Source organism: Aspergillus affinis, assembly GCF_023601865.1.
Source record: "Aspergillus affinis strain CMG 70 chromosome Unknown NODE_93_length_150861_cov_87_049760, whole genome shotgun sequence".
NCBI classification, from domain to species: Eukaryota; Fungi; Ascomycota; class Eurotiomycetes; order Eurotiales; family Aspergillaceae; genus Aspergillus; species Aspergillus affinis.
The window spans coordinates 66,423-79,592 of record NW_026515874.1 but is presented as its reverse complement, the minus strand read 5'-3'; the positions used below and the strand labels follow the sequence as shown (position 1 = coordinate 79,592).

The 13,170-nt window shown below is 52.5% G+C and overlaps 4 protein-coding genes across 4 annotated transcripts; 2 read left to right on the top strand and 2 right to left on the bottom strand.

Annotated features, from left to right (window-relative positions):
- Positions 1 to 2,583: 2,583 nt before the first annotated feature.
- KD926_011318 (uncharacterized protein) lies at positions 2,584 to 3,285 on the bottom strand (the record flags this gene model as incomplete). The annotated part of the gene is made up of 3 exons (XM_053103587.1): positions 2,584 to 2,996; positions 3,082 to 3,199; positions 3,280 to 3,285. The coding sequence occupies 3 exons, from the start codon at positions 3,283 to 3,285 to the stop codon at positions 2,584 to 2,586; spliced, it is 537 nt and encodes a 178-aa protein (XP_052953061.1).
- Positions 3,286 to 4,252: 967 nt separating this feature from the next.
- KD926_011317 (putative ATP binding protein) lies at positions 4,253 to 5,541 on the bottom strand (the record flags this gene model as incomplete). Its single annotated transcript, XM_053103586.1, has 2 exons — positions 4,253 to 5,430; positions 5,499 to 5,541. The coding sequence occupies 2 exons, from the start codon at positions 5,539 to 5,541 to the stop codon at positions 4,253 to 4,255; spliced, it is 1,221 nt and encodes a 406-aa protein (XP_052953060.1).
- Positions 5,542 to 5,673: 132 nt separating this feature from the next.
- KD926_011316 (putative cell cycle control protein (Cwf19)) lies at positions 5,674 to 8,042 on the top strand (the record flags this gene model as incomplete). The annotated part of the gene is made up of 2 exons (XM_053103585.1): positions 5,674 to 7,164; positions 7,221 to 8,042. 2 exons carry the CDS (start codon positions 5,674 to 5,676, stop codon positions 8,040 to 8,042), a joined length of 2,313 nt encoding a protein of 770 aa, XP_052953059.1.
- A 287-nt stretch (positions 8,043 to 8,329) lies between these two features.
- Positions 8,330 to 12,489, top strand: KD926_011315 (histidine--tRNA ligase; the record flags this gene model as incomplete). The annotated part of the gene is made up of 5 exons (XM_053103583.1): positions 8,330 to 10,336; positions 10,628 to 11,152; positions 11,215 to 11,248; positions 11,330 to 11,544; positions 11,596 to 12,489. The coding sequence occupies 5 exons, from the start codon at positions 8,330 to 8,332 to the stop codon at positions 12,487 to 12,489; spliced, it is 3,675 nt and encodes a 1,224-aa protein (XP_052953058.1).
- Positions 12,490 to 13,170: the final 681 nt, after the last annotated feature.

The window sequence follows — 13,170 nt, the reverse complement described above, 5'->3', positions numbered from 1 at the left end:
CAGAGCTGTCGGAATAAACAAGGCTGCAACACGGGATCGCATACGGGCTAAGACAGTGGCGATAAGCATTAGTCGCCCTTTCCCCTCCTCTCCCGAGGATGAAGTTAAGCAAATTCTGGTGTTACACCAAACTAGACACAAGCACGGCATGTGCTTTCCTGCGTAGGGGGTGCAAGGGGAAGAAGGAAGGGGGTCTCCTGATGTCAACAGGGCCGGAGCATATCAGATGCACCTCCAGCGAAATTAAATTGGCGAGGCCAATAGGAAGCAAAGGTAACCAGGGGAAAAAGCGCTCAAACCCCCATGCAGAAGCGATGGCAAGAGTTGTTTCTCTCTCCACGTTACGCAAGAATCCTCGGAGATAACGATACGCCGACATGAGCAAGCAGACCGCCAATCACAACAGCTCAGCCTTCAGCAACCCGTTAACCGTTGAAGCCTAGGTGCATACCGTCCGAGACCTCTTTGAAGGGTGCGAGTGCGCCGCCGGGAGTCCGTAAAGCCTTGGGGCTTGGCATCAAGGGACACAACGGACCTCAAGAGGGGTTGACTGGCGAGAGGGTTATCGAGCGGGGACGGGCGGCATTGAGAGATCCTCTAGGCCCGGAAAGCTAATATGGAATCGCAGATGACCATTGGCGATGTCTTTGAGATGCATACCCTGCAGATGGGAAGGGAAAGCGTGGGTCCCGTGGTGGGTAGCTCGCAACAACCGGGTTCAGTAATGACTTAGTTGCCGGGTGCATGAATCAAAATTCGGAATCCAGAAGCAAAGACCACATCCTCTTGGCACGGAAGGCGATGCTTGCCAACGGGAAGACCGGCTGCTGACTGGGATGCAGGGGGGATTGCATACTGGCCATTCATCGAGCCAAGACGCGGACGGTCAGACACGACGGCGTGCTAGTTGAGAGCTGATAGCTGATAACTGAGTCACTGACAAAAGAATAGTACAGAAAAGCAAGAGATGCGGGTCTCCCTCCCGGGTAATTCGGGGATTTCCAACTGGGGGGTGGACAACGAATGAGACTAGTAGAGGGATTAGCATCAGCTGTTAAGGTGAGGTCGAAGTGGAAGTTGGGCGCGTTGATCGGACTGATTGGCGAGGATGGAGATGACAGGCCTGAGGTTGCAGTCACGCGGGCTTGGCGTGCGTCGCTCCTTCGGGCGTCCGTTGGTCCTCAGGCATTCAGATTAATTCCCTTGATTAAAATGGGCCCACAGCTTGCTCCTTCCCCGCTATTGCCAACTTTAGCTGATTTGAGGCCATCTGCCATCATTCCTCAGCCTTTTCCCCTCTGTCTCTTGCCAAGACTTCCGATCGATCATGAAGATCTCTTGCCAAAAATGGGATCAGATGCCAAGTCGCGAGTGGAGTAGATCGAAGGGACTCCGACGGCCTGCACAGCTAGCTTGATGATACTCCTGGTACCCTGCAACTGGGCATGGTTCAGTCTGGTGGTATTCAATACTCCTCCTCTCGCGGATTTGAAACTCGGATGCCTCATTTCTCGCTCTGCAGGCGATGATTCGATGATTCAAATCTCATCGTTCAACCTGACTACACCACCTAGTCGAGGTTGCAACGGAGAGGGTTCTCGATATACTTCGTGTCAGGTACGCGATAGGGGGCAGGGGAAAATTAAAAAAAAGCAAAGGCAAAAACAAATACAGGCACCCGTTCTCTTGAGATGCAGTCTTCGGACATGCAAGCTTGGCACTATTACGCAGAACACAGCACCGACAAATCACACTGTCCAAGCAACACAACACAAGAGATTAGCACACATGTCATAGCTAAAAAGGGAAATGCAGAGAACCAGTGTCCTCCAGATGTGGAGAATGGACGTTCTCTGCTCAGGAGATTGAGGGACTAAGAGGTCTTCAGCACGCAGGAACCTCTAAACTGACGTGCTGCCCTACAATCCTGTCGAGGGTGGTTGCACTTCAGACCCTTGTTCACCTACTACCCAACTACACCGAACCTAGTTCACGCTCAGGTGGTCGGTCTCTTCATGTCTCGGAGTTGGACGGTGGAGGGACCCGCAGATAGCAAAGGTCCTTTCTCCCTCCACTCTCGCCTTAATCTACGCTCGTGCCTTCATTCGACCGGTCATAGAATGCAATCCCGCCATGGATAGGATCTTTAGACGAGACAAGCCCCCAAGATACAACAGATGAATCGATTAGGGAAATGACTGCAGCTACCGTCATAATTTGAAAATAATACACAATATTAGGACCAGTTGAGAAGAAATGAGGTGATATTATGCAACGAAGGGCCGGGGCAAAGGCCGAACAGGGGCACGCCCTGCAGCCAAGAATAGGAACGGATGTCCGATTAGATTAAACCCTCACGCATGTAATTTAAAGCGTTCAAGACTGCGTCATTGGCCGGGGCGAATGGCACCAAAATAGACTCCGAGGGATTTCAGCCACCGGGTCATGACACCCCCAAGGTTCTTACGCCGCCTGCAAATAAATCCATATTCATCCTTTACTCCGGTGGAGCTTAATGCAACCTGTTCATACACCGTACACATGTTCCAGGGCCCCCATGTCGCGCCTGCATCGCTTCCCTGCTCACGAACTCTTCTTCCAAGCATGTTTCTTAGCGGCCTCCTGGTTCTTGAACGGAAATCCGGCGGTTCTCTTGTCGGCCCCTGTCTTTCGGCTGATTTTACCGTTGCTGCTCGCAAAGAGAATGCACCATAGCCCCAGGGCCGCCAACAGCGAGTATCCGACCATTCCGATGGCAAAAGCGACCTGGTCCGAGGATGCCCAACGCGAATACGCATAGAATGCTGAGAGGCCGCTGGAGGTGGTGGTCACGATCAAAGTGGGCACTGCGTACGGGGCCTTGGGGTCAGAATCGTCCGTTGTCACTGGCTCAACGACGCTAGAGGTCAAGGGGACGGAGCCCGTCAATATCACGACCAAAATGGCGAGCGTGAAGAGATTGAAGCCGAGGCAGCGTGCGAAATACACCTCGACCGCTGTATGCAGTCAGCATTGGCCATCCTGGATGGATCCTTCTCGTCATTGTTGACTCCGTCGAGTCGACCTGGCAAGAATACTCACAGGAAGGCGGTCTGGTTTCTTCGGATAACATGGTTGTCATCATCTCGGGGACTGTGAGCAGAGGAATGCTCTGCAGAGTCAACCATCCGGCTGTAGAGTATGTGTAGGCGTAGAATACCTGTGAATCATTGCGGTTAGCTTGCTTCTAGCTCCCTGTCCCTAGAGGGGGGAATTGTAGGCGCTTGCGTTCAGACATACATCCATGATGGAATGAGCGTATGTACGACAGTCAGAGGTAGTTCTAGCAAGTAATTTAATCAATTGTAGAAGTGACAATATACAAGAGCGATGAAGCTTTCGAAGGTAGTCGGTAGATGTCGAAGCTCCAAAGGCAGAGGCAAAACAGAAGCAGACGTGGGGATTACATCATCGCTCTGACGTCACTTATAATCCCATTCTTCAGGCAACACCGTGCCATCTCCAGGCTTCCTTGGCTAGGGGGTTATTTTCGTTGTATTTGTATGTTCTAGGGATTGCATATGTCTTAAGTCGAAGTATAAAATATTTCGTACTGGATATATGGAATATTTATTGGGGGTTTCTTGATTCTTCGGCTCATAGAAACATATTGTTCGGATTATATATATAATACTTAGCAACACGTTAATTTAGCTCGGTCTAACAATTTCCCCACTGGTAGTATGCTAGAACAAGCTATGTAGGTGTGAAAATGCCATGAAGGCCATAGATTACCAAAATAAATTTAAATGACTATTAAGATGGTTGTTGAGGAAGAGGATGTCTCTCCCTAGTGAGCAGAGCAAAAGGCGAACTTCTTGGCAGATTACTCCCCAGACATCCAAAACATCCACGTTGCTCAAAAGACTTTTAGTCTTAGTCCTGGAATGAAATTGCTTGCTTTTGGGTTCCTGTTTGTTTGGGTGATCGGACCATTGCAAACCGGGTGGTGGCACATCCTTAGAAAAATTTGAAACTTCACTGTATCCAGCCAGACTGGGATCCAGGTACGTTAAAAGTAACGACTCATTGGATGCCACAGAGCGATGGCTATTATTAGAAAGAAACTTAAACTTATATCTCGAATTTCTAATCCATTTATTCATGTTGTGTTCCAATGAGAACATGAAATGACCGTAAATAGTAACTCCTTTGAAAAACACCTAGGAAACAGAAACCAGACCCTATGCAAATGTTGTTTCAGATTGGGATATCATTGGTTAATGTTGTTCGCCGCCAAGTATCTGGTGAAGCTCAGGTCTTGGTCCGAAGGGGGATTTCGCGAGCCCCCCAGCGCTTGCTTGTACCGCTGGGAGAGCCCATCGTTGTCACCGGCAGCAGGGGCACTATCGTCCTCGCCACTGTAATCATCATCATCTGATTCCTCGAGGTCTCCTCTCCGCTTAGCCGCGGCGGATTCCTCTTCCTCGTCTTCGGCCTCGCTCACGGTCTCGGCCTCGTTATCCGCACGCCGGCTGGGACCGGATCCGGAAACGTTCATATCCTTCATGAGTTTGCCCAGCTCAATTTCGCGCTGGGCGGCCTGGGTCTCCTCCCGCTCCTTCTTCTTGCGATCCAGCTCCGGCTTGTAGTCGCGTTCAAACTCCTGGCGCTTTTCTTCCACCGCCTTGAAGAAATCGTCAACGCCGTCACCAGTCATGGAGCTGACACCCACGACATTCAGGTGCCGATAAAACTCCTCAAGCATCAAACTCATGCTGTTGAGGAGGGAGCCCATGTATCCACTTCCCGCTCCGAATCCTCCAGCGGCACCCTCGGTTCCGAACGCGCCCGTTTCCTCTTCCTGTCGTAGGGCTTGCTGGAACGCGTCGAAGTCGGTCATCCACTCCTTCGCAAACTCGGCGTCCTGAACATCCGTCTTGTTGAACACCAAGATCATGGGTAGCTTCGTTTTGTAAAGAATACTGCAGGCGTAAAGCATGTTGCTCATGAAGGTGCTCGTGGAGCTGGAGCGCGGGGTATCGATAACGTATGCGATCACCGTGGGGAACGAGGATGCCAGGGTCTCTAGCAAGATACTGCCCGATGCGCTCCATACGAAAACCTCGATCTGTCCCGGAGTATCAACCAAGATGTGTTCGATGGGCTTGGCGGAGGGGTTGCTCGGGTTCGGCGCGGTGCGTTTCTCCAGTAGCGAGATGATCTGGTCAACCTTGGTGGCAAAGAGGTTGAGCGACGTCAAGATACCGCCGTTAGGTCCCAGATTATACTGTTTCATCACTTCTTTGTAATTGATCGAATCCCGAATGTCGATGTTGCTCTCGAACGGAACGGAATAAACGGCGGGGTCCAGGTTCAGCACGTAGGGCACTTTCTTCTGCGAATGGAGATGCGAGTTGATTCGCTGCATGAAAGTCGTCTTTCCGGAGCCTAGCATAGAAAGAAAGTTATTGTGAGCAAGCAAGCCATGAGAAGTGAAGAAGAGCACGTATTCATACCTGCCATGCCCACGCAGACCACGGCGACGGGAGATTCGGCCATGGTGAGAGGCTGCTGAGAGTAGAAACCACCTAGACAGGACTATAAAAGGCTGTAAGGCGTCAAAGATGATAGTTGTAACCTAAAAAACCGAGCGCAGGGTATGGGTGGATCAGAGGGGCTCTATCATGGAGGATGGCAGACAATATGACAAAGCCGAAGAGAAATTCTTTAGTCGCGGGGAGGATCTGCCCGGGTGGAGTCGAGACCGGCCAGACGTCATTCGACCTTTTCCCGCTAGTTGGTTTCTGCCGCGCGACAGCTTCTTCCTTTTGCTCCTGCACCATCACCTTCCTTACACATAACACGACAACCTCTTCAACCTCCCCGAAGATGGGTTTGGAGGATTTTGAAAAGTCATTGGCGGAGGATCAGGAGAAACGACGCGCGAAAAGCGACCGAGACAGACACCATCGGAACCGAGATCGCAGCCGGGACCGCAGCAAGGATCGTTCGAGGCACCACCGACACAACCATCACCGCCGTCACTCATCCCGATCGAGAGAACGCGAGTCCGAAAGACACAGAGGATCGCGCCATGGCGATGACGATGGACATCGACACAAACGGTCTCGTCACTCATCGGACCACGGCGACGATCGAGACCACACTCACAAACGGCGGCACCGAGGGGAAGAGAGAGAGGATGATGGAGGTTTGCCTGTGAAGGAAGTAATCCAGGAGGAACCGAATCGTCTAAAAAGAGATTCATGGATGGAAGCGCCCTCCGCGCTTGATGTGGATTACGTACAACGACGCGATACCACGCGCCTGCAGGAGGAACAGAAGCCGAAGATGCTCCAAGCGGATTTCGAACTCAAAATTCACGGCAGAGAGCTGAACAGCCACTTGCGCGATCTAAAAGATGGAAAGGCGTTGGAGGAGATCGAACAAGAACCGGCTCAGCACGAGGTTGATTACACTATTGGCGATGCCGGCTCGAAATGGAGAATGACCAAGTTGAAGGCCGTCTACAGGGAATCCGAAGAGAGCGGCAGATCGGCAGAAGAAATTGCATTGGAACGCTTTGGGGACCTGCGATCCTTCGATGATGCTCGGGAGGAGGAGGCGGAGTTAGAACGCCGCGAAACCTACGGTGAAGGGTATGTGGGTAAGGAGAAACCTACGGGGGAACTATTTCAAGAAAGAAAGCTTGAGCAAAATGTTCATCGTGACCCTCATGAGCATGTACGAAGCCCTGCACGGGAACTCGATGCACAGGGACAAGGCAAACCTATGGACACCGAGCCTCCTTCTAATACCACGCAGCCCTTGGACCTGACGACTCTCAACCGGCTGAAGGCTCAAATGATGAAGGCTAAGCTCAAGAAATCGGCGGACGCTGCCGAACTCGAAGAGCAGTATAACGCTGCGGCGGCAGCAATGGCAAACCAGAAGGAATCCGACGTCGTCGTACTAGGCGTCAAGGATAATCGAATGCTCGCTGGAGCGAAAAACGAAGTGAAAGCAGTGGACAACAAAAGGGGGCGAGAGCGTGGCAAAGTGGAGGACAATGATGACATGAGCATCGACGACATGCTACGGGAAGAGCGACGGACACGAGGGCAATTTGGCGGGGACGGACGAAAACTCGCCGAGAGAATAGCCAAGGATGGTAAATTTGAGGTATGTTTCTGGATCGAACGGTTGACGCGGACCTCATACTAACATGGATGTGTCAGAATGACTTGGAATATATGGATGACAACGCCTCGAAATTGGCCAAGCGAGTTCATCGGTCTGAGATCGACATCAGAAATACTTCCATCAATGAATTCCAGAAGATGAATCGGATTCTCGACAACTGTCCCCTCTGTCACCATGAAGATACCAACACTCCCCCGATCGCCCCCGTGGTGTCATTGGCGACACGGGTCTATATGACGCTCCCAACCGAACCCGAGCTCAACGACGGCTGTGCCACCATTGTCCCCATTCAGCATCGAACGAATCTCCTAGAATGTGACGACGATGAATGGGAGGAGATCCGCAACTTCATGAAGAGCTTGACCCGCATGTATCATGAGCAAGGCCGCGATGTCATCTTCTACGAGAATGCGGCCCAGCCTCATCGAAAGAGACACGCAACCATGGAGGTTGTCCCATTACCCTACAGCCTCGGAGAGACTTCTCCAGCCTTCTTCAAGGAGGCTATTCTCTCCGCGGACTCCGAATGGACTCAGCATCGAAAATTAATCGACACGGCAGCCAAGGCCAAACAAGGGCTAGGCCGGTCTGCGTTCCGACGTACTCTGGTCAAGGAGATGCCTTACTTCCACGTCTGGTTTGAGCTGGACGGAGGATTGGGCCACGTCGTGGAGGACGAGAACCGATGGCCCAAAGGAGACCTGTTCGCCCGCGAGGTGATCGGAGGAATGCTGGACGTGGGCCCAGAGGTGATCAAGCGACAAGGGCGCTGGCATCGGGGAGGAGACCGACGCGTTGACGGATTTAAAAAGCGGTGGAGGAAGTTCGACTGGACGAGGGTTCTGATGGAGGGATGAATGTCTATCTAGATCAATGTCTATAGTTACTCTGGGTACCATTGAATTAAACGACAACCGAGTGGGGCTTGCAAATGTCGTAATTGCAATTCAGTGTCGATACACGGGGCGTATTTGAGAAGGAGCGCGGCGTCCCAATCGGGCAAGACTAGTCGACAAGGCTGAGCCGCTGAGCCGCTGAGCCCTGCTGCGCCTGCCTTCCTCTTCCTTTAAAGAATGAAGATCCTGGAGGAGTCCAATATCCTTGCAGTCTGCAGTCTTCCCCTCTCATACATCCACGGAGGATAATGTTTACGGACCTCCCTGATGACATCTATCTTTACTTACTTCAATTCCTTCCTTACCAGAGCGACATCAACGCACTTGCGCGAACCAATGGCTATCTATACTCACTCCTAAATCCTCTCCTTTACCGACACAATGTCAAACATGCAAAGTGCTCGGCCTTACAATGGGCTGCAAGACGCGGAAATGCCTCGACCGCGCGGAGAATGCTCGATGAGGGCGCTCCCCTGGATGCCGGTGTCGAGGATCCATGGCTTCTCCCCATAGCAGTGGCTGCCAGAGGAGGCAACGACTCCATCGTTTCTCTCTTCATCGAAAAAGGCTTAGACCTCACAGCTGTGGTGGACTCAGGAGGAACATCCTCGTGCAGGTATCTTGCCAACGAACTGTTACACCAGGCTGTAATGGAAGGCCAAGAGTCGATGGCCCGGCGACTTCTGCCATATATGGTGGACCCCAAGTCTATGAAGTACCCGGTCAACAGGGCAGCAAGCCATGGTGATCTTTCGCTTCTGAAGTTCATGGTGGATCTGGAATATGAAAAAGATCCGGGATATGACATTGACAATGGAGACGCGGACAAATACGGTGACACGCCGTTGATCAATGCAGCGATGAATAGGAATAGCGACATCGTCTCGTTTCTCATCGAGTGTGGAGCAAATTTGGAGCACGAAGGCTCATACCGGACTGCCTTGACGGTGGCTGCCGCCGAGGGTCATTTCACAATTGTCAAGACTCTAATTGCTGCTGGTGCTCGACCGGATCCGGTCTGCAGCCAGGGCGAAAAAACTCTCATGGCTGTGGCTGAAGCTGCAGAGGCTCAGCACCTCGATATAGCGCGATTCTTGCTCGATCACATTGATGTGGACCAGAAAATCGTCGAGACCGGCGATGATCCGCATTTACTTTTGCGAGCTGCTGCCCTGTGTGGGCTAGATGATATCATCAAAAAGCTTCTCGACAGCGGAGATGTCATTGTGAACAAGCTCAAAGACTCTGGCAACTCGGACTATTTTGGAGCAGGCTGGGGGGAGGCCGTGTCCCTGGCAGCCCAGCTAGGAAGCTTAGAATCCATGAAGCTTCTACTGGACACAAACCCACCACATGTGAGAAACCATATGGGTATGGCTTTGGAAACCGCCATCAGAGCCAATGACATGGCAAAAACGAAGTTACTCCTCGACTATGGTGCAGATCCAAACACCAAAGACTACAGAGGCCAAACTATCCTGGGATATGTTGGCAGTGAAGAGATCCTTGAGATGCTCTTGGACTACGGCGCTACTTTGGAATCAACGCACGAGAAGGCGGATAACAACATTCTAGTGCAGGCTATTGTATCCGGGGACATTGGCTTGTTGGAGATACTGCTGAAACGGGGAGTCAAGATGCAGATTTCACGACGTACAGGGACAACACTTCTCAAATCAGGCGTCCGGGGAGGTGAGAAGATGATGCAATTCCTACTTGACAATGGAATGTCCATTCCTGCGCCTTGCAGAATGGTGGACCAGTGCATGGCAATCGCGGCGCGAGCAGATCAGCAGGCAGTGCTGCAGTTCTTCCTTGACCGAGGATATTGTCCTGGTTCTGACGCACGATGTGCAAAGCTTCTTGAAACGACATCTGACGGACCAGGGGTGGGCGTGAGTGCGACACTTGATCTATTGATTCGTTACGGAGCAGATCTCGAGGCGAAGAACCGATGCGGCGAGCCCGCGCTATGGCGCCATGTTCGAGGAGGCCACGACAATGCCGTGCAGCTTCTCCTGGATAAGGGAGCGGATCCCTTGTCCCGCAACCGACACAACGAGTGTTTACTCAAAGCTGCAGCCCAGAGTGGGAACTCAGGCGTGGTACGAAGCGTGCTTCAGGCAATTGCTCGGCGCGGTGTTCCCTGGGTAGAAGTGCAAGGTGCCTGGTCCCAGGCGAGCGCAGAGGCAAAATACAAGTATCCCAGAGTTACTCGCGAGCTGGATGTTTTTTACTGCCGGACGATGTTTCCTGTATGAGTGTATACTGAGACAGAATAGAAGACCAACCTTAATTCATGTTATGCACGGATCATCGATGCACTTACATAATCCATAGATTTATGCCGGGAACCCCTCCATGTGGCGGTGCATGCCCGAGAGTGTGGCGCTGGTCCCCAATTGAGGCTGCAGCGAACCATAGATTGACTCATTCGCAGTAAAAACTTTTCCCCGTCCAGTTGCTCCCCTCCATCCCCGCTTCGCGATCTCCGATCCCGCCATCCATTCATGCAGATTTTTTGGGTCTCTCGCATACCGGTCAAGGCCCTATCTCAATCCACCCATTGCGCCTTCCGACGTGCGGCCTGGACTTCCCGTCATCGCTGGACAATCAACCCTTCCTCCCATCCCTACCGACAATTCCAATTCCAATCCTCTTATTCTACGCAACACCACCCGCACGAAGACCCGAACCCCGATATCACCATGGGCGCCAAGGAGGGAAAAGCCGGTAAGGTGAGCTTCCAGCTCAAGACGGCAAAAGGAACCCGGGACTGGCAGGGAATCGACATGAACCTGCGGGACTCGATCTTCTCCAATGTCGCCGACGTCTTCAAGCGCCACGGCGGCACCGCCCTCGACACGCCCGTCTTCGAACTGAAGGAGATCCTGGCTGGGAAGTACGGCGAGGACTCGAAGCTTATCTACGACCTGGCGGACCAGGGTGGAGAGATCTGCGCGTTGAGATACGATCTGACCGTGCCGTTTGCGCGTTGGTTGGCTATGAACTCGACGATACAGAACATCAAACGCTACCACATCGCGAAGGTCTACCGACGTGATCAACCGGTAGGTGCTCTGTCGGACTCATAGGGACTTTTGTTCGCGTCTTGCTAACCGGCATGCTGTAGGCCGTTGCGAAAGGACGTATGCGCGAGTTTTATCGTGAGTGGATTTACCCCGGATTTTTTTTCAGATCTCTTGCTCTTACGATACGGTGGCTAACTACTTTTCTCCTTTGGATAGAGTGTGATTTCGATATCGCCGGTTCCTACGACGCCATGATCCCCGACGCCGAGATCGTGCGTATCATTGTCGATGTGTTTGAAGCCCTCGGACTTCGGGAGGATATCACAATCAAGATCAACCACCGGAAGATCCTGGACGGTCTGTTCACGGTGGCAGGTGTGCCAGAGGATAAGATCCGCAGCATCAGCTCGGCTGTTGACAAGCTGGATAAAGTACGTCATGGGTCTGCCGCCATTGTACCGGATTGCGCTAACTGGTCATAGTCGCCGTGGGAAGAAGTCAAGAAGGAGATGGAAGAAAAGGGCCTCTCGCCTGAGGTTGCCGACAAGATCGGAGAATACGTGAAACTGAGCGGTGGTCGCGAACTCGTCGAGACCTTGAAGGCGGACGCTCAAGTTTGCGTGAACGAGGACGTTAAGAAGGGTCTTGACGACATGGAACTCCTCTTCAAATACCTAGAAGTGTTCAAGGTGACGGATAAGCTGTCCTTTGATCTCTCCCTTGCCCGCGGCCTCGACTACTACACCGGTCTGATATTCGAGGTCGTCACCCCCCTCTCCTCCGCCGACGGGTTCAACGCGAACAAGACGAAATCCTCCTCGAAACCCAAGAAGAGCAAGGACAACGATGAGGATAGATCCAACGATAACACCATCGGCGTGGGTAGTGTCGCCGCTGGCGGTCGATATGATAACCTGGTCAACATGTTCGCTCCCAAGCGTCAGATCCCCTGTGTTGGTGTGTCGTTCGGAATTGACCGTATCTTCACCATCATGAAGCAACGGCTTGAGAAGGAGCAGCAGGAAGGCAATGCTTCGATCCGACCCAACGAAGTCGAGGTCTTCGTCATGGCGTTCGGTGGCAAGGGATTCAACGGCCTCCTGCTCGAGCGGATGTCGGTTGCCGATCAGCTCTGGAACGCGGGCATCAAGGCCGAATATACCGCGTCGGTCAAGCCGCGACTCCCCGCGCAGTTCAAGCAGGCTGAAAACGGCGGCGTGCCTCTCGCCGTCATCCTCGGCGAGGACGAGGTCGCGGCGGGCCAGGTTAAGCTGAAGGTCCTTGGGTTGCCTGACGGTCATCCCGAGAAGGACGGACGCTTGGTTTCCAGAGACGACCTGGTTTCGGAGGTCAAGAAGGCGCTCCAGCGTTCTTAGATTGATAGAGATACCAATATGGATGGCAGGTAGTGGAGTCATTCATTCCTTCTTACGCCTTGGCTGGTGCTGAACCAAACCCCCCAGTGCCTTCCTTTACTTTACCCTCTTCGACCATTAGACCTCATCACTCTCAAAAATATGCAATAGAAATGAACTAGCGTATCTTCTTTTCTTTTCCCCTCCTTGTACGCGCGAAAGAAGGCGATGAGCTTGCCCGGACATGTAGCCGAAGATTTACTCAGTACGGACTCTAGGCGATGACGAGAAAGACGAAGAATCCCACCTGCCAAAGCCCGCCAAATTGACGCCCGGTAATCGCCGCTAAGTGAACCGATCGGCTATCATCCGATTCGCAAATTAATCCGACGGCGCGAAAGTCGATAGGTCTAGGGAGCTTCCCCGTCGGAGGATGGAGCCGAGCATTGCTCATTGCGACGGGCTGCTCCGGCCGATGACACACATGGAGTCACTTGATGGTCAAAGACCCAGCTGGAACGATGTCATCAGAAGGCGCAGACGCTAGAATCGACCGGAGAATGAAAAGAGAAGAGAAAAAGAAGAAGAAGGAGAGGATGATGAAAGGCCGCGGGCAAATGATGACGGGGTGACTAACCAGCGATAACGGTGGGGTTCAACGTGGGGGGTTTTACTCTCGCGGACGATTTCCCGATTTCCCGA